Below are 25,878 nucleotides of genomic sequence, written 5' to 3'. Positions count from 1 at the left end.
AATGTCTACATTTTTAAAATTAGGCCCCACCCTACAGCAGCCACACAGCCACCTTTGATTATTCTGGAGTTCTGAGGGAAACTGAGCAAGAGCTATGTTGTACAAGATCCATCATATATGCCCCTACTTTTAGAACTACTACACGAATGCAGATCTTTCTAAACTGGATAAAGGAGCAAAAAATAAGCTTTAACTAGTCAAAGATTTCATCCAGTAGTTATTGTTAACATGCATTATAGGAAAATAAAAGCTGGAGATAACTTGCCACAAATCCCTGAATCATCCACTCTGGAGAGGACTGACCAGGTTTAATCAACAACTAAGAAGCCCAACCCCTCAAAAAACTGCAAAAGAATTCCACAGATCAATAGTCTCAAGACCACTAACGCTGAATCTTTAGATTAATGTAGGCAAAGTAATAAATTCTAAAAATCTTATATGTCTTCTTTCCTTCCATCTACACTAGTTCAAATTATCTCCTTTTTAGAAAAGACCCATGCAACTCTTATTTCTTTTTCATAAGTGTCAGAACAAATGAAGCTGAAAATTCTTACCCTCTGGCTGGCACCAGCTCAGTCGGAGCTGCAGGTGTGGGTGAGTCAAGGACAGGGCCACAACTGGCTACAGGAGAGCGTTGAATCAAGCTTTACTGTGAAGTTTGAACTCCTCTTTGCCCCCTACTGCATGCTGGTGGCATTGCATGAGACAGGCAGTCCCCAGGTTACGAACGAGATCTGTTCCTAGGTGTGTATTTAAGAATTCGTAGGTAAGTCCAAACAGGAGAATATTTATTTAGCCTTAATTTAGTGCAAGAAACAGCTCGAAGCCCTTTCAATGATTTAAAATCTGAGTGTGCAGCAAGTGACGGTGGTTGTGATGAAGAATTTGTTGCAAGTGGGGGTTAGTTCAATTGTTTGAACGTATCTTAGTCATCTAGTGCCGCTGTAACAGAAATACCACAAGTGGATGGCTTTAACAGACGGAAGTTTATTCTCTCACAGTCTAGTAGGCTAGAAGTCCAAATTCAGGGCATCAGCTGCAGGGGAAGGCCTTCTCTGTCAGCTCTGGAGGAAGGTCCTTGTCATCAATCTTTCCCCAGTCCAGGAGTTTCTCCCCAGGTCCAAAGGACGAGCTCTGTTCCCGGCCCTGTTTTCTTGGTGGTACAGGGTCCCACTGTCTCTCTGCTCACTTCTCTCTTTTGTATCTCAAAAGAGATTTGCTCAAGACACAATCCAATCTTGTGTATTGAGTCCTGCCTCATTACTGTAACTGACACCTATCCCACCTCATTACCATCACAGAGGTAGGGTTTATAACACATAGGAAAATCACATCAGATGACAATATGGTGGACAATCACACAGCCCTGGGAATCATGGCCTAGCCAAATTGACATATGTATTTTGGGAGGACACAATTCAATCCATGAACAACTGAGGGCAAGTTTATATAACACTAAAGGGCAAGTACAAGTTGTCCATAAGTCGGACGTTTATAGCCCTGGAGACTTCTGTAATCTTATCTGACTTTGATGGGTCAAGGCTCAGGTCATTTATCCTATCCACCAATTGGGTACGGTAGCCAAGTGGTGATGAGAGGAATAGGAATGATGGCTCCATAATTTCAGCATTACGTGATTGGAACAGGATGGGAGAGGTTAGCTAGAAGCCTTGTCTTGAAGTGCAGTGGTAAAATAAGCTTTGTATTTTTTATGTAGATTGCAGAGTACATATCAATTTTTTTTAAAGCAACAGTTTCTGAGATGTTTTTATTTATGCTTAAGATTCAAGTGACACTTTTGGAGATCACCAGTGAAGATGAAATTTCCAAATGAATTTTCCCCTGGAGGAACGGACACTTAAAAAGGGGATGATTTTGATAGGTTTATGTAAATGATCGACCACCAATCTGTCAGTTTGTGGTATTGGGGTGTCTTGTGTGTTGCTGTGATGCTGGAAGCTATGCCACCAGTATTTCAAATACCATCAGGGTCACTGTCTTAGTTATCTAGCACTGCAATAACAGAAATGTCACAAGTGGATAGCTTTAACAAGCAGAAATTTATTTTCTCACAGTTTAACAGGCCAGAAGTTCAAACATAGGGTGCCATCTCTAGGGGAAGTCTTTCTCTCTCTGCTGGCTCTGGAGGAAAGTCCTTGTCTCTCTGAGCTTCTGCATGTAGCTTGGCATCTCTCTTCCCCCATCACTGCTAGCTTGCTTGCTTATTGAATTTCTTTTATACCTCCAAAGAGATTGACTCAAGAACACCCTACACTAATTTTGCATCATTAACATAACAAAGACAACCAGAGGCCTTGGGTGGGGGGTGGCACAGGTAGGGTGAGTGCCCTGGGTGCTGTTTGAGGCAGCGTGCCAATGAACACTTTCTATTGGCCATCACAGTTTCCATCTCCAGTTGTGAGAGATCATTCAGCAATTTAACACTAATTGCCTTAGGCATTATTTTCTGTGATAGGCCCCTGAAGACAAGCCAATCCCAAATGGAATTATAACCACAGGCATAAAGTTAGGAATTTATACCACATATTTTGCGGGAACACAATTCAATCCATAACAGCCACCCACAGTAGACAGATTTCAGCAGAACTTCCAGACTAAGACAGGCTAGGAAGAAATCCCTGGCAATCTACTTCTGAAAATTAACCAGTGAAAACCCTATGGATTGCAACAAAATATTGTCCAATATGGTGCTGGAAGATGAGCCCCTAGGCTGGAAGCCACTCAAAATACACAGTAACCACAATGATGGACACAGACACACCAAGGATCACGAACATGGTATAGGACCAGGCAATGTTTCCTTCTGTTGTACATGGGGTCACCATGAGTCAGAGCCAACTCTATGGCTGTTAACAACATAAATGAGAAATTGAGGAGGAAGATCTTGAAACTATGATTTTTTTTTTTATAATCATGTCTTTTTTAATATATAAATGTAGGGCTCACATTTCTACAAATATTATAGGAAAAAATTATACAATAAAGAACTTTAGAAAGCAAAATAGAAACAAAAATAATCAAACAACTAATCTGCTCTCCTGCCCACCTAAACATATACAAATACGTCTACATATATGTACACAAGAAAATAAGTATGGGATACACACCCCTCAGGAACGTCAGAGAGAGTCTTCCTAGCTCGTTGGATGAACTAAGCTTTAAAATATCTTTCATCTCGGAAATTCTCAAACTACTATGATCAGCACATTCACATTCTATATTAACCTCTCAAGGAAGAATAATCATTTTGGGGTTTTTGGTGTCCAAAGACATGTTCATTCTTTCTCCAGAACTGAACATGTTTCAACTGTCAGTGAATGAAATTTTCTTTACTTATTTTATTTCTTATTTCTTTTACTTATTTTCTTTATTTAGGAGAAATATGAGAATATTCCTTAGTAGCAAGGCTGGTGAGACTTCAGCTCGCTTTCGTGGTTGTAAACTGGAGAGTAGGAGAAGGTGAGGGAGGCCCTGCGTGAGTGGCCAAGACAATGAACTCAAACATACCAACAATCACAAAGATGGTGCAGCACTGGGCTGTGTTTCATCTGTTATCACATAAGGTTGCTATGAGTTGGAGCCGATTCAAGAGCAACTAATAAAAACAACGTTTATTTATTTATTTCACCTGAAATTTCTAGTAGCTATAATCCTTTTTTTCTTTTTTTATAATCCTTATTCCCAATTAGCAACAAGAGTAGTATGCTCAGAATAGTATGTACTGGTAACTTTGGGATGTAATTGTTTTCTTCCCTTTCAATCTTTCCCCTTTTTCTATCCTTTTTCTTCCTGTTATCCTGTGCTTCAGATATCAACCAGATATCTCTATCTCAATTCTCTGCCTCTGTCTCTCTCAATCACACACACACACAAACACAGACTTGCATTCATTTCCTCCTTTATACCTTCTCCTAATTCCAGACTTCTGCCTGCCATACTTCTGTCTTCACATGTAAATTACAATGAACAGAGAGCCTTGGGTTACCTGAAGTAGATGGAAGTTTATTTTAAAGATACTACAGGAGATAAGGAAGCACAGCAGCGATAGGGCCAGTCCTTACCAAAACCTGAACACTGTCATCTCGGGACACCCAGTGGCTGCCCTGGTGTTCAGACATTTTGTTTGCCCTCCAATAGGACTTAGGTTGTTCCCTACTCTAGTTATGACTCAGCTTCTCTTTGACTCTGCCTCTTTCTCAATCTGCTTCTCTTTCTACTCCCAGCTTCTTTTTATTGTGGCCATTGCCTCTACTTCTTTCCACAGCCTTCTTTTAGTGTCATAGCTTCTGGGCAGGACTGAGGTATTACCCCCAAGATGAAAAATCTGATTGGACCTTTGTTTCACTATCCAAAATGGAGCATCTCTCTTGGGCAGAGGACTGCATCAAACCACCTGATAGGCTGCTGGCTTGCTTTGTGTCTTGTTTGTGTTTGGGCCTAGATCCCTAATCCAGGCAAGTAAGAAAGTCACATGACCTAAGGCTGCCCATTCTAGTGGAAGGAAGGTCCTGGGGCTGCTTGCCTTTTAAAGAGCACTGCAGACCAAGCTCTCTTGCTGCTCACTGTCTAGTATGAAGCATGTGTTAATTGAAAAAGTTCTTTTAGTTTAGTTAAAATTATAAGCCAGTTGTGGTTGAGTTGATTCTAATTCATGGTGACTACATGTGTGTCCAAGTAGAACTGTGCTCCATAGGATTTTCAATGGTTGATTTTTTCTGAAGTAAATCAGCCAGACCTTCCTCCAAGGTGCTTATGAGTGGGTTTGAACCACGAACTTTTCAGTTAGCAGCCGAGGCATGTTAACTCTTTGCATCCCAGGGACTCCAATGAAAGACATATAAAAAAAGGAAAAAAAAACCCATTGCCATCAAGTCGATATTGACTCATAGCAACTGTATAAGACAGAGTAGAACTACCCCATAGGGTTTCCAAGGAGTAGCTGGTGGATTTGAACTGCTGACCTTTTGGTTAGCAGCCATAGCTCTTTGTCACAGCACCATGAGAGCTCCAATTAAAGGTATAAGGAAGTGAAAATACTGACACATTATTTTTCTGCTGAAAAAAATAAATAAAAGATAATAGGATTCTCACATGGCTAGAAAATCCAAATAGTTTACCATTCATTTACTATACTTGGTGAAGGTAAGGAAAGAACATTTTAGTTCAAATAAGTAAATTTAAATGGCCCTAGATATGTTGTGGGAACCTAATTGAAGACTTTGCAGAGATTTGGTAAATGTCATCAAGGACTAGAGCAGCATTATTCAATAGAATATAAAAATAAGGAGAGTCACATAAGTAATTTAAAATTTTCTAGTAACCACACTGAAAAAGACCAAAAGCAAATGAAATTGATTTTAATAATTGCTTTGTTTAACCCCTATAACAATGTTATTTAAAATCTTCAATTTTTAAAAAATTATTAACAAAATATTTTACATTCTTTTTTGTACTGTCTTTGGAATCTACAGCATGTTTCACACTTAACAGAACATTTTGATTCAAACATGCCACATTTAAATGTCCAACAGCCACATATAGCTTCTTGTTGTTGTTAGGTGGTGTTGAGTTGGCTCCCATTCATAGCAACCTTATGGATAAAGAATGAAATTGCCCAGTCCTGCACCATCTTCATGACCATTGCTATGTTTGAGTCCATTGTTTCAGTGGTTGTGTCAATCCATCTCATTGATGGTTTCCCTCATTTTGGCTGACCCTCTAGTGGCTACCATATTGAATAGCTTAGGACTAGAGCCTTAAGTTCATAAATGACCATCCTACAAACAAGCTGGAACTCTAATTCACCCACAAAATTCTCCCCAGTGATGCCAGATAGTAATACTTCTCATTTCCCCAACTTGCTACTCCCTGACTCCAGCTCCTGCTCCACTGCTTAACTAATCCTGCTTACTCTGCTAATGATACTGTTATAGAACCATCTATCAGGATTTGTTTCCTCAGAAATTACCCTATAAGCTTTAGAGACAAGAGAAAAAAAAATTAAGGTTGGAATGGGGGAGAGAAGACAGAGGATAAACAAACATTAAAGAAAGATTAAAGGGGACAGGAGAAAGAAAATAGAGGTGAAAAACAGAGAGGACAGAAGATCAAAAGGAGAAAACAAAGGAGAATGAATAGGAAGAGGAAAATGGAGAAAAACAGGATGGGAGGCAAAGGATAGGAAGGCAATAGAGAGAAAAAGGAAAGAGAAAATGGGCAGAGAAAATAAAATATATAGGCTAAACAAGGGAGGGACAAAAGGAAAAGCATTGAGAAGGGAATGAGAAAGCCTGGAATTTTCATCCAGGTGATAGTTATTGTTATGTTTTTATTAATCAGTTGGCTAGCATTTAGCCTAGGCAGAGTTAGAAAAAACTGAATCATGTAACAAGCATGATCAGCATAAAGAATCCCCCGAATTTCATTGTTTGCATCCAGAATACATGCCGTTGTTTTTGATTGAATATGAAAAAAACTGCACACTGAATCCTTCTTACAAAGTTACCTTCTCAGACAACCTGTGGTGTGCTGGATCTGCCCAGAACTAGCTCATGATGTGAAGCATTAAATTTTCAGGAATTTTGTGAACTAGTTATTAAGAATGACCCTTATTAAAATTATATACTATTGCAATTAAATAAGCTATATTAAAAACAAAGGTAATAAATACTCAAAAGCTATCACTTTCTAATTATTTTGCAACATTTTATTATTATCTATGATCTTGAGATTATTATATGTCTATTACATAAATATGATGAAGGTACTATTTAATGGTGGGCTACTGTGCATCTCTTCCCAACTCCGAGTTCAGTGACATCACATTGGTAGCTTGAAATCAGTCATGGTGGGAGTATTTACACCAAGGAAACTGGCAAACTGTATAAATCAGCACTTTATCTTTTTTTTTTATTAGTTTTCTAGACTTATGAAAGTAATGGAAAAATATTAGTAATGTAGATTAAACTTAGAAGTTTTAACAACACATTTTTTTATTTCAGAGAACCTGGTTTAAACATTGACCAGCACACTATTGCATATACAGGTAGTACCTGACTTAAGACGGGGTTCTGTTCCAACAATTACATGGTAAGTCATTCTGACTAACATTGAATACCTCTTTTTTTTTTTTTTCATTATTATTGCCTTTTATTATCAGTGTCTTTATAAACCCGATCTTTATTTGTCTTTGGGGGCTGAAAACATTATATATAAACTTACAGATATATTTTAATACATACATAGATACATAAAAAAAATGGTCTTGATGATAGAAACAATCCCAGATATCACAAGATAGAATTTTGCAAGACCAATGACTTATTCATTGCAAATACCTTTTTGCAACAACATAAATAGAGACTATACACATGGGTCTCACCAGATGGAATACACAGGAATCAAATTGACTATATTTTGGAGAAGCTCAACATCATAAGTAAAAACAAGGCCAGGGGCCGACTGCAGAAAAAAACATCAATTGCTCATATGCAAGTTCAAGTTGAAGATGAAGAAAATTAAAAAGAGTCTGTGAGAACCAAAATACAGTCTTGAGTATATCCCATCTGAATTTGGAGACTATCTCAAGAATAGACTTGATACATTGAACACCAATGACCAAAGACCAGACGATTTGTGGGATGATGTCAAGGACATCACAAATGAAGAAAGCAAGAGGTCATTAAAAAGACAGGAAAGAAAGAAAAGACCAAAATGGATGTCAGAAGAGACCCTGAAACTTGTTCTTAAACAAAGAGTAGCAAAGAGAAAGGAAGAAGTGATGAGGTAAAAGAGCTGAACGGAAGATTGCAGAGGGCGGCTCAAGATGACTTAAGTATTATAATGGAATGTGCAAGACCTGGAGTTAGAAAACCAAAAGGGAAAAACATGTTCTGCATTTCTCAAGCTGAAGGAACTGAAGAAAAAATTCAAGCCTCCAGTTGCAAGTCTGAAAAGTTCTATAAGCAAAATATTGAACAACCCAGGAAACATCAAAAGAAGAAGGAATAAATACAAAGAATCACTGTCCAAAAAGAACTGTTTGACATTTAATCATTTCAGGAGGTAGCATATGATAAAATCAATGATATTGAAGGAAGAGGTCCAAGTTGCAAAGAAGAACTTGGCAAAAAGCTAGACTCCACAACTGGCAAAATGAATTCCATTAAGAAAAACATTCTGCATCCCACTTTGAAGTGTGGCATCTGGGGTCTTAAATGGTAACAAGTGGCCATCTAAGATGCACCAATTGGTCTCAACCCACCTGGAGCAAAGGAGAATGAAGAACACCAAGGTCACACAATAACTATGAGCCCAAGAGACAGAAAGGACCACATGAACTAGAGACTTACATCATCCTGAGACCAGAAGAGCTAGATGGTGCCCAATCACAACCAATGACTGCCCTGACAGGGAGCACAACAGAGAACCCCTGAGGGAGCAGGAGAGCAGTGGGATGCAGACTCCAAATTCTCATAAAAAGACCAGACTTAATGGCCTGACTGAGACTAGAAGAATCCCAGCTGTCATGGTCCCCAAACCTTCTGTTGGCCCAGGACAGGAACCATTCCCGAACACAATTCATCAGACATGGAAGGGACTGGACAATGGGTTGGAGAGAGATGCTGATGAAGAGTGAGCTACTTGTATCAGGTGGACACTTGAGACTGTGTTGGTATCTCCTGTCTGGAGGGGAAATGGGAGGGTAGAGAAGGTTAGAAATTGGCAAAACGGTCACAAAAGGAGACACTGGAAGAAGGGAGCGGGCTGACTCATTAGGGGGAGAGTAAATGGGAGTATCCAGTAAGGTGTATATAAGTTTATATGTGGCAGACTGACTTGATTTGTAAACTTTCACTTAAAGCACAATAAAAATTATCTAAAAAAAAAATCCACAAGCATAAAAAAAAAAAAGCTAGACTCCAGGAACTGACAGAATACCAACTGAGATGTTTCAACAAACCCATGCAATGCTAGAGGCGTCCACTTATCTATGCCAAGAAATTTGGTCAACTGACTAGAAGAGATCCATATTTGTGTCCACTCAAAGAGAGGTGATCCAACAGAGCGTGGAAATTATCAAACAATGTCATTAGTATCACTTGCGAATAAAATTTTGCTGAAGATCTTTCAAAAGCGATTACAGTGGTATATTGACAGAGAACTGCCACAAGTTCAAGCCAGATTCAAAAAAGGATGTGGAATGAAAGACATCATTGCTGATGTCAGATGGATCTTGGCTGAAAGCAGAGAATACCAGAAAGATGTTTACCTGTGTTTTACTGACAATGCAAAGGCATTTAACTGTGGGAATTAAAACAAATTATGTGTAAAATTTCAAACAGTGGGAAATCTAAAACACTTAAATGTGCTCATGTGGAACCTATGCATAAACCAAGAGGCAGTTGTTTCAATAGAACAAGGCGATATTGTGTGGTTTAAAATTAGGAAACGTGTGTGTCAGGGTTGTATACTTCCACCATACCTATTCAATCTGTATGCTGAGCAAATAATCTGAGAAGCTGGACTATAAGAAGAAGAACACAGCATCAAGATTGGAGGAAGACTCATTAACAACCTGAGTTATGCACATGACACAACTTTGCTTGCTGAAATTGAAGAGGCCTTGAAGCACTTACTGATGAATATCAAAGACTACAACCTTCAGTATGGATTACACCTAAACATAAAGAAAACAAAAATCCTCTCAACTGGACCAATAAGCAACATCATGATAAATGAAGAAAATAATGACGTTTTCAAAGATTTCATTTTCCTTGGATCCACAATCAACGCCCATGGAAGCAGCAATAAAGAAATCAAACAGCATATTGCAAACGTGTCTCTTAGAGGACTAAGGCGCACCTGAGTCAACCCATGATATTTTCAATCGCCTCATATGCGTCATATTGCCTCCACATGTCTGTCAGTTTGTCATACTGTGAGGGCTTGCATGTTGCTGTGATGCTGGAAGCTATTCCTCTGGTATTCAAATACCAGCAGGGTCACCCCTGGCAGACAGGTTTCAGCTGAGCTTTCAGACTAAAACAGACTAGGAAGAAGGACTTGGTGGTCTACTTCTGAAAGGAATTAGCCAGTGAAAACCTGATGAATAGCAGCAGAACATTGATATAGTGCCAGAAGATGAGTGCCTTATGTTGGAAGGCACTCAGAAGACAACTGGGGGAAAGCTGCCTCCTCAAAGAAGACTTGACCTTAACGACATGGATGGAGTGAAGCTTTTGGGACCTTCATTTGCTGATGTGGCATGACTCAAAATGAGAAGAACTGCAAGCATCCATTAATAATTGGAACATATACGTACAAAATATGAAGCTAGGAAAATTGGAAATCATCAAAAATGAAATGGAACCCAGAAACGTTGATATCCCAGGCATTAGTGAGCTGAAATGCACTGGTGTTGGCAATTTTGAATCAGGCAATCATATGGTCTACGATGCCGGGAATGACAACTTGAAAAGGAATGGACTCATTGTCAAAAAGAACATTTCAAGATCCATCCTAAACTACAACGCTATCTGTGATAGGATAATATCCATATGCCTAAAAGGAAGACCAAGTAATATGATTACTATTCAAATTTATGCTCCAACCACTAAGACCAAAGATGAAAAAATTGAAGATATTTACCAACTTCTGCAATCTGAAATTGATCGAACATGCAATCGGGATATATTCATAATTACTGGTGATTGGAACGCGAAAGTTGGAATCAAAGAAGGGTCAGTAGTTGGAAAATATGGCCTTAGTGATAGAAACAATGCCAGAAATTGTGTGATAGAATTCTGCAAGACCAACAACTTCTTCATTGCAAATACCTTTTTTCCACAACATAAACAGTGACTATACACATGAACCTCATCAGATGGAATACACAGGAATCAAATTGACTACATCTGTGGAAAAAGACAATGGAGAAACTCAATATCATCAGTCAGAATGAGGCCAGGGGCCAACTGTGGAACAAATCATCAATTGCTCATACGCAAGTTCAAGTTGAAGCTGAAGAAAATTAGAACAAGTCCACGAGAGTCAAGGTATGGCCTTGAGTATATCCCACCTAAGTTTAGAGACCATCTCCAGAATAGATTTGACATGTTCAACCCTAATGACTGAATACCAGAGGAATTGTGGAATGACATTAAGGACATCACACATGAAGAAAGCAAGGGGTTGTTAAAAAGAGAAGGAAGAAAGAAAAGACCAAAATGGATGTGAGAAGAGACTCTGAAACTTGCTCTTGAATGTGGAATAGCTAAAGTGAAAGAAAGAAATGTTGAAGTAATAGGGTTGAATAGAAGATTTCAAAGGGTGCCTGGAGAAGACAAAGTAAAGTATGTCTTTGATACATGCAAAGACCTGGAGCTAGAAAACCAAAATGAAAGAACACACTTGACATTTCTCAAGCTAAAAGAACTGAAGAAAACATTCAAGCCTCGAGTTGTGATATCAAAGGACTCTATGGGGAAAATATTAAATGATGCAGGAAGTATCAAAAGAAGATGGAAGGAATACACAGAGTCATTCTACCAAAGAGAATTGATCGATGTTCATCCATTTCAGGAGGCAGCATAAGATCAGGAATCCATGGTACTGAAGGAAGAGGTCCAAGCTACACTGAAGGCATTGGCAAAGAACAAGGCTCCAGGAATTGACGGAACACCAATTGAGATGTTTCACAAACGGGTGCAGTGCTCGAAGTACTCACTCATCTATTCCAAGAAATTTGGAAGAGAGCTACCTGACCAATCAACTGGAAGAAATCTGTATTTATGCCTACTCCCAAGAAAGGTGGCCCTACTAAATGTGGTGATTATCAAACAATATCATTAATATCACACACAAGTAAAATTTTGCTGAAGATCATTCAGAAGCAGCTGCAGCAATACATCTACTGGGAACTGCCAGAAATTCAAGCCAGAAACAGGGATATTATTGCTGATGTCAGATGGATCCTGGCTGAAAGCAGAGAATACCAGAAAGATGTCTGTCTACCTGTGTTTTATTGACTATGCTAAGGCATTAGACTGAGTGGATCATAACAGATTTTGAATAACATTGCAAAGAATGGGAATTCCAGAACACTTAATTGTGCTTATGAGGAACTTGGGCATAGATCAAGAGGCAGTTAGTTGTTCAAACAGAAGAAGGGATTACTGCATCGTTTCAAGTCAGGAAAGGTGTGTGTCAGGGTTGTATCCTTTCACCGTACCTATTCAATCTGTATGCTAAGCAAATAATCCAATAAGCTGGACTACATGAAAAAGAACACAGCACCATGATAGGAGGGAGACTAATTAACAACTTGCATTATGCAGATGAAACAACCTTGCTTGCTGAAAGTGAAGAGGACTTGAACCACTTACTGATGAAGATCAAAGACCACACTCTCCAGTATGGATTACACCTCAACATAAAGAAAACAAAAATCCTCACAACTGGATCAATCAGTAACATCACGATAAATAGAGAAAAGATTGAAGCTGTCAAGGATTTCATTTTACTTGGATTCACAATCAACACCCATGGAAGCAGTAGGGGTAAATCTGCTGCAAAGGGCCTCTTTAAAGAAAAGATGTCACCATGACGACTAAGGTGTGTTTTCCCCAAGCCATGATGTTTTCAATTGCCCCTCATATGCATGCGAAAGTTGGACAATGAATAAGGAATACCAAAGAAGAATAGACGCCTTTAAATTATGGTATGGGCAAAGAATATTGAATCTACCATGGCCTGCCAAAAGAACGAACAAATCTGTCTTGGGAGGTGTACAGCCAGAATCCTCCTTAGAAGCAAGGATGGTGAGACTTTGTCTCACATACTTTTGACCTGTTATCAGCATGAACCAGTCCCTGAAGAAGGACTTCATGCTTGGCAAAGAAAAAGGCCATCCAAAAAGTGGAAGACCCTCAACGAGGTAGACTGACACATTGGCTGCAACAATGAGCTCAAACATAGCAACAATTACGAGGATGGCGCAGGACCAGGCAGTGTTTCATTCTGTTGTACATGGGGTCCCTATGAGCCTAAACTGACTGGATGACTCCTAACGGCAACAGCATATATTTACACCTATAGAGTTTTGTAGTTAACTTCTGCTGCTTCTAGACAGTTAGAAACTTGATTACGAAACCTTGAAGTTCAATACAGGAAGTGCAATCATCATACAGAAAACAGGAAAATCCAAGTCTAACAAATGTGGCAACTTCTACTAAGAAACAAAGGCTTTTATCCTGTTTGAGTATTCATTTCACGGTTTGAATGTGCTTTTCACTATCAGCTCCCACAGAAGTTTAGGAGTTTTTACCTTGTGTTGTTGTTGTTAGTTGTAGTTGACTCAATTCCAACTCATGGCGACCCCATGTGTTACAGAGTAGAACTGCTCCATAGGGTTTTCTTGGCTGTGATCTTAATGGAAGCATGTCGCCAGGCCTACTCTTCCAAGGTACTGCTGGGTGGGTTCGAACCACCAGCCTTTAGGTTCACAGTCAAGTGCAAACCATTTGCTCTGCCTAGAGACATTTTACCCATAGAAGTCTAAATGATAACTTTCCTTTGTACCTATTTTCTAGCTCTATACCCTGACTTTCAAGATACTTAACAATATGGTTGCAATCTAACTTTTCACCCTATCCCACTGTCATTTCTCACAAACCTCATGTATCAGTCAAATTGGGAGACCAGTCCCAGAATGAGTCTAAGGTATTCCTAACTTTACTCTCTTCAACTCTTTATTTAGAACAGTCTTTCCATTCTTCATTATCACACATTGAAAAATCCAAAGTTAAAGTCTTCCTTCAAGGAAAAACCATCATTTCCATGAAAGTATTTTTTACTCAGTCTTAATGATCACTGAACTTCCATTGTAATTGGTTTTCATTTTAGTTATTTGGATACATGTTAAGTCCTCTGATTCACTGTAAGTTCCTTAGGACAGAAGCTGATTGTATATGTCTGTCTTATTTGGGTTTCTGCCCAAGAGTGGAGATTTAGGCAAGAGCCTTTGTGTAGATAATTTGTTTGGGGGAGTAATCTCAGGGCTCAACGTGGTGGTGGGGGATGCTGGGAGACTGGGAAGAATGAATCAGGGGAAGAGGGAAAATCAATCCAAGGGGGAGTTATTGAGCTGGTTATCCCTGTTAGTAAGTGAGATTCAGTCCTGTTGAGGACCCTTTGAGAAATGGTATAGATTATGCCTCATATTTATTTGTCCAAGAATAGAAGAGTATTTATTCACTGACTCTCACCTCCTAATGGTCATGGATAGTGCAGGGGATGTCCCTGGCACTTCCAAGTTTGTGCATGCACCAAAATAGCTTCTATAAGCATATCATGTAGCAGTAATAGTGAAGCCACAGGGTATAAAGTAAAAGATACATGGTGTAGCTAAGGCAAGGTGCCATGGGTCCGCACCTGTCCAGAGCTGGTTGCCACAGCAATGTCTGGAGCAAAAAGATAGACTGAGAAGATGTCTCATGAGTATGAAAAATACTCATACAGCCCATTTCTTGCACTGCTTCAATCTGTTCATGCCCTACTTGTCAGGTCTCCAAAGAGTGGTATACTATGAATAGAAACACTGTATGTCAACTGTATTCTTCCTTTCAATAAAAAGAACAAAAGCTCTCACTCATGCTAGTTCGTACAACTAGAATTTCAGTGACATATTTAGCCATACAAGACCAAAGTCAGAATTTCCATGTGGATTGAGGTGGAACACTGTCTTTGTTTAGTTTTCCCCAGAAGCAGACACTGAGGTGAGTATCTGCATGTACTTTGTTTCAGAGGTGATCCCAGGAAACACTCATAGAGAAATGGAGAAATGAGACAAGAAAAAGAAGGGAATAAATATACTCTAAAATCAGGCCATTTCTACTGTGGGAAACCAGAACACTAGCCTATTGGGGAATTCAGGGAGAATGCAGAATACACCCCAGAGTTGTCCCAGAAAATGGGTGAGAAAGTTGCAGTATTTGTTCACCAATTCCCTTTCTGACATTGGTTGAAGGACTGCTTCCAAGAACATTAACTCTCCGGCACGTTTGGATTGTCCTCTGTGTAAGCCTCTGTGTTCTTGTGGCCAGAAAGAAAATCCTTCAGGCATAGAGTCTCTGGCATTGGCAAAAAGCAACTTCAATATATAGAGGTGAATGCTGAGTGGATGTAGCGAGGGTGCCAACAGCATTGCTGTAGAAACCCAGCTATAGACATGAAAGTGTGGAGTTTTCTAACATTGACCTTGATACACAAAAGTATGCATCACTGGAGTTGTTTAAACAGGTGTTCTCCTGATTACATAATAAATTCACCGAACTTGGGTCTAGCAGAAAAACAGGTGAATCTGTCATGTATTAGAAATTAACTTTTAATTAACTTTATTGCCACTTATCAATAGTAAATTGGCACCTGAAAGCACACATTTTTAATGACATCACAAATTCAAAATTATGTTCAGATTAGTACTGACACAAAAAAAGGAAACTCGTTGGAACTTCCAAAAGCAGCAGCATTGAAAAGAGGAATATTTTTGTATTGATTTCTGATCTATTTATTTTGTTCTATCAACTTAATATTAATGGTGGCTCTTAGGTTAGCCCAAAAAAGTCCATGTTTGTTCTTCTCCTTGGGCCATTCCAAATAAGTCCTCTGTGCCATGAGACTTTTGAGCTTGTGATAGTTGCCAGGAATGGAGTACCGTGGAATGGGTTCCAGCAAGATGAGGATTAAGTTATCAGAAGCATCCTGAAAGAGTTTGTGGTGAGCAAAGTAGAGTTCATAATGGCACCACTCACTCTGGACAAAGTTGGGAGACAAAACAAAAATGGTCTTGTAACTTTTCTCAATGAAGTTTATGATATTTTCAACGATGCTTTTGCCAGGAACAAAGTTTCTTTCATGGAGGCAAATCCGTATGTCTTCTTTTTCTAGGTTTGGTAGTAATTCATTCTTTACCCAGACAGAATCATGCCCACTGTATGAGATGAAAGCGTGGAACTGGAGATTTTTCTGGAGTTCTTTTAAAGACATGTTCCTAGCCCTGTGCCGGGCTTGGGTCCACTGACACACCATCCTGAGATACCAGGGCAGATCCATGTATATACAGAGGAAGGTCACAATAACAGCCAAAAACAGCACGGTGACTCCGATGGTGACAATCAGCAGAGTTGTGTTGCAGGATAATTGAGACATGTGAAAGTTCTGTAATTGGGTTCCCTTATAGCTGTCTGGGTAGGCACACTTGTAAGACTCAGGCCAGTCTTCTACCACTTCACTTGATATTTGGCCTATGTTTTTGATAAATTCTCTTAGTTCACATGAACACTGGAATGGATTGTTCCCTGCTTTTATTGACCTAATCTTCTGGCAGCTATAGAAGAAATCAGCTGATGGGTGGGAAACTAAATTATAGTCAATGATCAGTACAGAAAGGCTGCTAAAGGTACCACATCCAGGAAGGTCAGTTAGATAATTGAAGGCAACATTTAGTTCTTCCAAAGCTTCCAGGCTGGTGACATCTTGAGGGATGCTCACTATTCTGTTATGGTGAAGATCAAGTACTGTGACACTGGGAGGTATACATCTGAAAACAGAGTCTGTAAGTATGTTTGAAGACATATTTAAAATTAATAAACTTTTAGTCCAAAAGCAATTTCCTTCATTTTCATACCTTAGAGAATTCTGGCTAATATCCAATTGTTGTAGAGACTTCATATCCTTGGTCATATTAACTATGTTTACAAGTTTTTTAAATTGATTCATTTGTAAAATAAGGGTCTTCAATGCAGTCAAACTTGTACAATTTTTAAAAACCTCATCTGTTAAGAGATTATTGGAAAGATTCAAATACACAAGTGGGCTAATTTGGAGAGGGCAAAACATGTGCATCATGCGGGTACCAGTTATGGTGAAATTTTGGATTTTCATATTTGAAAGGATTTTGTAAACATAACCCTGTTGAAAATGGTATACATAGCTGAAAACTTGGTGTATGGACAAGGTCTTCACTGAAGTGTCAGAATAATTAAAATCTTGGTGGTCAAGTTCACCTGTTAGTTCCACATTTGAAATTGAGAAATGCTCTATAGTCGTATGCCAAACCACCTGGAGGATTTTAAAGAAAGAATTCCAGGTTGTTTCAATGTTGTTTAAAGTAAGATCTAATAACCTTGGATTCTTCTGAAGCCTTAACAGAACATTCATGAAATAAGAATATTCATTATCATCTGGCACATATTTAATATTTGACAGTTCCAAACTGACTGCAGTGCTAGCTGCTACATCCAAAACAAAATGGAATTTCTTTTGTGTGGGGAAAACAATGTGTAGGCTCTTTGTGTTTAAGTCTTGGAGGCTCTCGGGGTCTTCTTTTTGCCCATAAAGTTCTCCTAAGACCAGCAAAACTTTACTGATATTCAAATGAGCAATTGGTAGCCAGCTAGATTTTTGCAACTGTGTGGCACTCAATCCCAGAAAATCTAGTTGAGACATGTTGCCAAACTCTTTGCAGATAGGCAGGACATCAAATTCGTTAAATGAGAGGTCTAAGTGCTTCAGGTTTACAGTCGGGTAGCAAGAAATCTTGTACAACTTGTTGTGGGACAAATCCAAGTATTCCAATTCCTGGTTGAATTTGAAAACACTGATGTCAAGATACTGGATTCTATTATGAGAAAGTATCAAAATCCTCAGCTTTGATAGTGACAAGATGTCAGAAGCCTGCAGCTCAGATATATAGTTTTGTGATGCATCTAAGATTGTTGTTTTCAGAGTTAGATCTTTGGGAACATGGGTGAGATTCTTTTTTGACCTGTCAACGACAAGTTCACTTTCTACAGATAACTGAATTCTGATCTCAAGTGTTAACATGAAGACGACGGCAAAATGGAAGATGCCCGAACTAGCTTTAGTCATTTTGTAACAGTAGACATTCCTAACTGTAGTCGTGGCCGTTCAGAACATCCTGATGCAGATACAGATCCTGGGGAAAAAGGAATCCCTATTAAATGATTCCATCAGATCAGATAGGGCTGACATTAAACATTTTTTAGCAGTGACTCATAAAATGAAGGCTACCTTCTTCAGGGTTATAAAACATTAAACTAGAGAAATATACATGTTGATAAACAAGCATTTTAACTCTAATCAAATAACTTTAATACTGATGGTGTATAAAAGACACATCCACGCACTCATCCTTAGAACCTGCGAATATTACCTTATATGGAAAAAGAGTCTTTGTAGATGTAATTAAGTTATGGAATTTGAGACAAGCGGATCATCGTGGATAATCCAGGAGGGCTCTAAATCCAATGACAAATGTCCTCATAAGAGAAAGGCAGAGGGAGGTTTGACACAGAACATAAGACAGAGACACAGAAGAAAAAGCCATGTGAATACAGAAGCAGAGATTGGAGTCATGCAGCCGCAAGCAATGAATGCCAACAGCCACCAGAAGCTGGAAGAGGCTCTAGAGAGAGCAAGACCATGTCTACACTTTGTTTTTGGACTTCTGGCCTCTAGAACTACCCGAGAATAAACACCCATTGTTTTAAACCACCAAGTTTATGGCAATTTGTTACAGTTACAGTAGCCACAGGAAACTAGTACAGATGGCTTTACATGGAAAGTCCTCTGGCCCCAGCCCTCCCAAGATCATTTAGAACTCAGACTAACATTCACAGCTGGTGGGTCCCTGGGTGATGCAAACAATTAACAAAAGGTTGGAGGTTTGAGTCCACCCAGAGGCACCTCGGAAGAAATGCCTGGTGATCTACTTCTGAAAAATCAGCCATTGAAAACCCTAAGGAGCACAGTTCTATTTGGACATACATGGTGTTGTCATGATTTGGAATCAACTCCAGGGCAACTAGTGATAGGCAATTTCACCCTTTGACATGTACCTGCCCATGGCTTTCTTTTTTGTTTGTTTGTTTTGTTTTTATTGTTGTAAAACAAAACATTGGCCAATTCAACAATTTTAACATGAAAAATTCAGTAACATCGGTCACATTCAATATGTTGTTGTGCCAACTATTTCCACTATCCTTTTCCAAATCATTTCACACACTATGTACTTTTTGGAGCCCTGGTGGTGTGGTGCTTAAGAGCTCAGCTGCTAATGAAAAGGTCAGCAGTTGGACTCTACCAGCTGCTCCTTGGAAACCCTATAGAGCAGTTCTACTCTGTCCTATAAGGTCTCTATGAGCCAGAATCGATTCAATGGCAATGGGTTTTGGTTTTATGTACTTTATAAAATTTGTCAATTACAGATATATAGATAATTATATTGATTATTCTAAAATTTTTCTCTGGACAATTCTACTTGGAGTCATTCCATCTGCTCCAACTAAACAAGTCCAAGAAGGAGCTCCTTATGACTCCTCCACAACTCAAGTTTTCCTTCTAACTCCCTTTCCAGTGCTATCAATGTAATCAAAATTTGAGTCACTTCGTTCTTCCTTTTTAACTCTTCTTCCTCATTAGTGATTAAGTCATTCATTTTTCTTTCTAAGTGATCTGTCCATTTCCCCATGGCTTTCTTGAGAGTTCTCCTCCCATGTAGTGAGATTGGGACTATTCTTGCATTACCTTTTATTACCTTCATGGTTTGGGCCCTAACTTTCGTTTTATCCAAAAGGTAACTAGATCAGAAGAGCCATTCACTGGTCTTTTTATTTATTTAACCAATATTTTCATTACCTACTGGCTATGTTTTAGAACCTGGAGATAGAGCAGTGAGCCCTGCTCTCAGGGAACTTATCATCTGGTGGGGAGACAGATAATAAACAAGGAAATGAGGAAATTAATTCAATGTAGTGATAAGTGCTGTAAAGACGAGAAAAGGAGGGTAAGTGAAGTGAGGATAATGGTAAGCATGGATGGTACTTGGTCGTGGCTATTTTAGATAGATTGTTCAGAGAAAGTCTTTTGGAGAAGATGACAACTGGGAAGAAAGCAGAATGAAATGAGTGAATAATGCATGAGGAGGTCTAGGGGAAGAGCATTCTGTCAAGGGAAAAAGCAGATGCGAAGGTCCTCAGGTGGGACTGAGGTAGATTTGTCTGAGGAACAGCAAGGAGGTCAATGTTAACATGCAGTGAGTAAGGAGAAGGAGTTAGGGCTGAGATCACAGAGGGCCTTGTAGATCGTTGCAAGGATTGGGCTTCTGCTCTGAGCCGGGGGCCTGGGCAGGGGGCAGTAGGCACTGGAGGGTTTTGAAGATCGGAGCAGTTTCCTCCTCTCTCTTATTCAGAAAACTTTTTTCATTCATTTACTCATTTATCAAACAGGGATTTATTCCTTCTGAAGTGCTAGGTGTTGCTCTAGGTTATACCTATTGCACTAGTTAGTAACCCACCATCGCTGACACCATTTTGTCATCACCATTCCTGTGGCACATTCAACCAGAGGGAGTTGTGTTGGAGTGAGTCCTGGAGAGTGATACATCTCTCTCCCCCAGAGGCCCTTTCAGCTGGGGCTGTCTTTTCATGCATCTCAATTAGTCACAGAAGGACCTAAATAACTCACGTCTCTGACACAACCGTGTGTTGCAATAATTCCGTAAGCTAGATGTGCAAACTTATCTGGGTCTCGGAGTTTCTCTTAGACTTACCCTTTTCTTGAGGTTTCCAAGGATATCTTGATTGTCTTGATGTCATCTAACATAGAAGAAGGGCTGGTATCCCCATGACTGCTTACGAAGTGTCTGAGAAAGGAAGGGGGTACAGATATTAAAGTGTATATTAAAAGTACAGGTGGCTTTTTATGGCATTGGTTGTATTTTTTTTATGGCACTGGTTGTATTTTTTTATGGCATTAGTTGTATTTGGAAACCCTGGTGGTGTAGTGGATAAGAGTTTGCCTGCTAACCTAAAGGCCGGCAGTTCGAATCTACTAGCTGCTCCTTGGAAACTCTATAGGGCAATTCTATTCCGTCCTATACAGTTGCTATGAGTGGAATCCACTCAATGGCAATGGGTTTGATTTTGTGTTTTTTGGGGTTTTTTGGTTGTATTTGGCTGGAGGACCCAGGAATTTCCCAGTTCTTCCTCTTCAGCTTTCTGAAAGAACTGCTTACAAAAGAAACGATAATTAAATAGGGATCAAGATAACACCCAGTTACTGCCAGGACCAGTGCTTAACATCTCAAAACAGAAACATCGATAAACGCTGAGGTGAAATAAAAGTGATTTGGGTTTTAGACTTAAGAGGGGTTTCCTAGTTAATCCGAAACCTGGATCCCAATCTGAGCACCTTTTTGCCTTCTGGCCAACTCCAGAGTTCAAGGACTAGAAGCAATGATCAGCATAACCAGGCATGCTATGCCGAAAATGACCTAGAGACAGGGTCAGAGATAGGACATGAGTGCACGGCACACAGTGGACCTCACCACAAGCAAGATGAAAGTTGTCCTTATTTCCTTAAAAACCACTACCACCACAAAAGACTCGAATTTATAAAACCTCCGGTCCCTAAGCGTTTAATGAAGGCACTGTTTCGGCTTCCTGTCTAGATAAATTGACTCAAATATCTTCTATTTGCCTGACTTCCATTTTGCCCTCTCATTTAAAGTCATTAATGTGAAGTACTCAGTTTATGAAACCATCTTTATTTCTTTAATTGATAAATCAAAGTATTGTACACACAAGAAACTAATTTTTAGGTACTTAAAGGATCTTTAAATTTTCTACACCAAACTTGCCAAATCAATGAAAATCAATGTCTCATTTCCCCAGTCCAAACCAAATAAGTGCTTTTTTAAACAAAGTCCTAATGACCATCACTGAATTTCATCTATATTAGAACCTCAAAACCATTTTACTACTAAATAAAAGTATTATTTGCTAAGTTAATTAGTATAAGGATGCTTTAATTTGGAAGTATAAAATATCACTAGGTATGTTTGTGTCAATTTTGAGGATTATTATAAATTTAGCCTCACATTACAGGGCAGTGGTGATTCAGTGGTAGAATTCTTGCCTTCCATGCAGGAGACCTGGGTTCAATTCCTGGCCAGTGCACCACATTTGCAGGCATCACTTTTCTGTCAGTGGAGGCTTGCTCTGATGCTGAGCAGTTTTCAGGAGACCTTCCAGGCTAAAATGGACTAGAAAGAAAGCCTGGCAATCTACTTCCAAAAATCAGCCAGTGAAAATCCTATGGATCACAACCGTTTGAACCACAATCAATCATGGAGATGAGGCAGGACAGGGCAGCACTGAGTTCTGTTGTACGTGGGGTTGCCAAGAGTCAGGGCAGACTTGATGGCAGTACTAACAATGACAGCCTCACATTATATGATACAATGAATCAATCAATACATCTAAGTTACATTTTTTGTAATGGGGGAGAGGCATCAAATTAGAACTTTGATCTTAATGGATAATAGCCATATAATCAGCTTGACCCAGTTAGTTCAGGCCCACAATATTTACTGAGTGTCTTCTCTGCACTAGACCACATCTATTAACCACAGTTTGAAAGGATCAGACCAGGTCAAGAGTATTTTCTGCTTTGATTCCTATGCGGTTTCGTGAAATTTTGTTATTTCTTATAAAGACCCATTCACTTTCAAGTCTTTTGACAAAACTGGGAGTAGCCTGGGAAACATTTTCAAAATCTGCTTTCCCCAGAACAGTTTCAGTGGTCTGAGAAAAGAGAAAAAAGTAATGGGAATGGCACTGAGGAAAAATTAAAACAGACCTGCCCATAAAAACTGAGGAGTTGTAAAGAAGCGTGCCGTTGCCTCCAGGAGTAGTTTTCTCACATCCTTTTTCCTTAAAGTTCTCAGTGCAAAGAGAATACGTAGGTGGGAGAAGAAAGAACAATGGCATTTGAAATCAACTAACAGCTCTGTAAGATAACCATGAGAAGACATTTGTGACCCAAATATTCTCCTCCTGACTAAAAAGTCTCTCTTGAAAGCAAATCATGCACAAGGTACTATTCAGGGAGAGAAACCAACAAACAAAAAAACCTTTCTCTGACTCAGGACTAGGAGCTGATAAACAAATGCTAGTTCAAACCACACAGTAAGTGCCTATTAGAAATATAACCCACTTAGACAAACACCCAGGACTCAGTCCTAGGGGCTTTTGAGATTTTTCTAGCCAATAACTAGCCGCATCACATTACTTTCTTCTAAAGAAAAACGAAGGTGTTTCTTACCAAGACAATTTGCTTCTCTGTCTGGTTGGCAGTCTGAAAGAAATTTAGGCACTTCCTCAAATATTTATCTTTGAGTAGCCACATTTGGGGGGGGTGGGGCGGGAAATGCTCTTTTATGCCATCTACTGAATTCTACTGATATTACACTGGGTAGTGAGTATAGCCACCATCCATCTGTCAGTGTTTTGTACTACGGTGGTTTGTATGTTACTATGATGCTAGGGCAGTTCTACTCTGTCTCCTGGAGTCACTATGAGTCAAAATTGACTTGATAGCACCTAACGAGAACAATAAGACGCTGGAAGCTACGCCACTGGTATTTCAAATACTAGCAGGGTTACCCACGGTGAACAGGTTTCTGCAGACCTTCCAGACTAAGACAGCCCAGGAAGAAAGGCCTGCTGATCTACCTTCGAAAGTTAGCTAAAGAAAACCATATGGATCACAACAGAACACTGTCAGACTCGCTTGCTCTGGACATGTCATTGGGAGGGATCAATCGCTAGAGGAGGACATCATATTTGGAGAAGCAGAGGGTCGACGAGGATGTGGGAGATCCTCAGAGAGATGGATTGCCACAGTAGCCACGACAATGGATTCAAACACGTTGGCAATTGTGAGGATGACTCAGGACCAGACAATATTTTGTTCTGTTATATATAAGGTCACCATGAGTTGCAGTTGACTCAATAGCAGCTAGCGACAACAGAATTCTATTTTTTCCTATTCATATATAGAATAGCATCTGGATTAATTGATAGTCCTGTATTAAAATAGAACCATATCTTGGTGATTCTGGATTCACACTAACAAAGTGAAGGAGGCTGTGTTAGTAATCCACAGGTCATTTATGGTTAGAGTCAAAATGCTGGTGGACGTGGGAGTGGGGCTGGTGGGGCGGGGTTTCAGGTGCTTTGCTTTTTCCCTTGTGTTTTATCAGTCCACTTTTAAAAGTGGCTGAGAGTAGAAAAAAAGAGGGGCTCCAATCAAAGTTTTGCTAAAGCCCATTCATAAAAAGGAAGATAATTTATGTGCTGATCTAGAACACATGCTAATTATGTCTTATGAGACAAACTGGTTTTCAAAGAAAATTTTTTCTATTGATATTTTCAAACTTCCTTCAAAAAATGATTTTAAAAGTTTCTATGTTAAAGACATGCTATCTAGGAAAGCTGTCTAGGAATCTCTTTCCTCAGATAAAGTCTTAAAACACTTCCTTTAGTTTAGGACCATCGAAGGTATCTTGTTCCATTTTGGGGGCGGGGGTTAGTTGTTGTCAGCATGCTCAAGGAATCCATCCCGATAGCACCATTCTTTTTTTTTAAATATATAATTTTTATTGTGCTTTAAGTGAAAGTTTATAAATCAAGTCAGTCTCTCATACAAAAATTTATATACATCTTGCTATATACTCCTAATTACTCTTCCCCTAATGAGACAGCTCGCTCCTTCCCTCCACTCTCTCTTTTCATGTCCATCCCACCAGCTTCTAACCACCTCTACCCTCTCATCTCCCCTCCAGATAGGACATATCAACATAGTCTCAAGTGTCTACTTGATCCAAGAAGCTTATCCTTCACCAGCATCTTTTTCTATCCCGTTGTCCAGTCCAATCCCTGTCTGAAGAGTTGGCTTTGGGAATGGTTCCTGTCCTGGGCTAACAGAAGGTCTGGGGGCCATGACCACCGGCGTCCTTCCAGTCTCAGTCAAACCATTAAGTCTGGTCTTTTTACCAGAATTTAGGGTCTGCATCCCACTGCTCTCCTGCTCCCTAAGGAGTTCTCCGTTGTATTCCCTGTTGGGGCAGTCATCAGTTATAGCCAGGCACCATCTAGTTCTTCTGGTCTCAGGCTGATGTAGTCTCTGGTTTATGTGGCTACTTCTGTCCCTTGGGCTCATAATCACCTTGTATCCTTGGTGTTCTTCATTCTCCTTTGGTCCAGGTGGGTTGAGACCAATTGATGCATGCTAGATGGCCGCTTGCTAGCGTTTAAGACCCCAGACACCGCTTTCCAAATTGGGACGAAACATGTTTTCTTAATAGATTTTCTTATGCCAATTGACTTAGATGTCCCCCCAACCCATGGTTCCCACCTCCCCCCCCCCACCCCCGCTACGCTGGCCTTTGAAGCATTCAGTTTATTCAGGAAACTTCTTTGCTTTTGGTTTAGTCCAGCTGTGCTGACCTCTCCTGTATTGTGTGTTGTCTTTCCGTTCGCCTAAAGTAGTTCTTATCTACTATATAATTAGTGAATACTCCTCTCCCTTCCTCCCCACTCTCATAAGCATCAAAGAATATTTTCTTCTCTGTTTAAACTGTTTCTTGAGTTGTTATAATAGTGGTCATATACAATATTTGTCCTTTTGCAACTCACTAATTTCACTCAGCATAATGCCTTCCAGATTCCTCCATGGTATGAAATGTTTCACAGATTCATCACTGTTCTTTATCAATGCATAGTATTCCATTGTGTGAATATACCATAATTTATTTATCCATTCATCCATTGATGGGCATCTTGGTTGCTTCCATCTTTTTACTATTGTAAACAGTGCTGCAATGAACACAGGTGTGCATGTATCTGTTCCTGTAAAGGCTCTTATTTCTCTAAGATATATTCCAAGGAGTGGGATTGCTGGATCGTATGGTAGTTCTATTTCTAGCTTTTT

General features: G+C 39.5%; 2 protein-coding genes across 3 annotated transcripts in view; both read right to left on the bottom strand.

The window, feature by feature from the left end:
• Nucleotides 1-20,739, bottom strand: part of TLR10 (toll like receptor 10) — a 33,164-nt gene extending 12,425 nt beyond the window's left edge. The window contains exon 1 of one of the 2 annotated variants that reach the window (XM_049886351.1): nt 20,654-20,739. The gene's annotated coding sequence lies outside the window, so the exon portion shown is untranslated. Of the gene's footprint in view, nt 1-554; nt 3,444-20,653 lie in introns of those variants that run through there. The other variant, XM_049886352.1, reaches the window with a different exon arrangement.
• TLR1 (toll like receptor 1) lies at nt 5,406-20,742 on the bottom strand. The gene is made up of 2 exons (XM_049886354.1): nt 20,654-20,742; nt 5,406-18,019 (listed from the first exon to the last, which is right to left on the bottom strand). The coding sequence occupies exon 2, from the start codon at nt 17,950-17,952 to the stop codon at nt 15,586-15,588; it is 2,367 nt and encodes a 788-aa protein (XP_049742311.1). The 5' UTR covers nt 17,953-18,019; nt 20,654-20,742; the 3' UTR covers nt 5,406-15,585.
• Nucleotides 20,743-25,878: the final 5,136 nt, after the last annotated feature.

Source organism: Elephas maximus, chromosome 5 (assembly GCF_024166365.1).
Source record: "Elephas maximus indicus isolate mEleMax1 chromosome 5, mEleMax1 primary haplotype, whole genome shotgun sequence".
NCBI lineage: Eukaryota > Metazoa > Chordata > Mammalia > Proboscidea > Elephantidae > Elephas > Elephas maximus.
This window is presented reverse-complemented; position numbering and strand designations above follow the sequence as displayed.

Bases quoted from the DNA above. Each gene is read 5' to 3' on its own strand.
- TLR1 (XM_049886354.1), bottom strand. From the start codon at position 17,952: ATGACTAAAGCTAGTTCGGGCATCTTCCATTTTGCCGTCGTCTTCATG.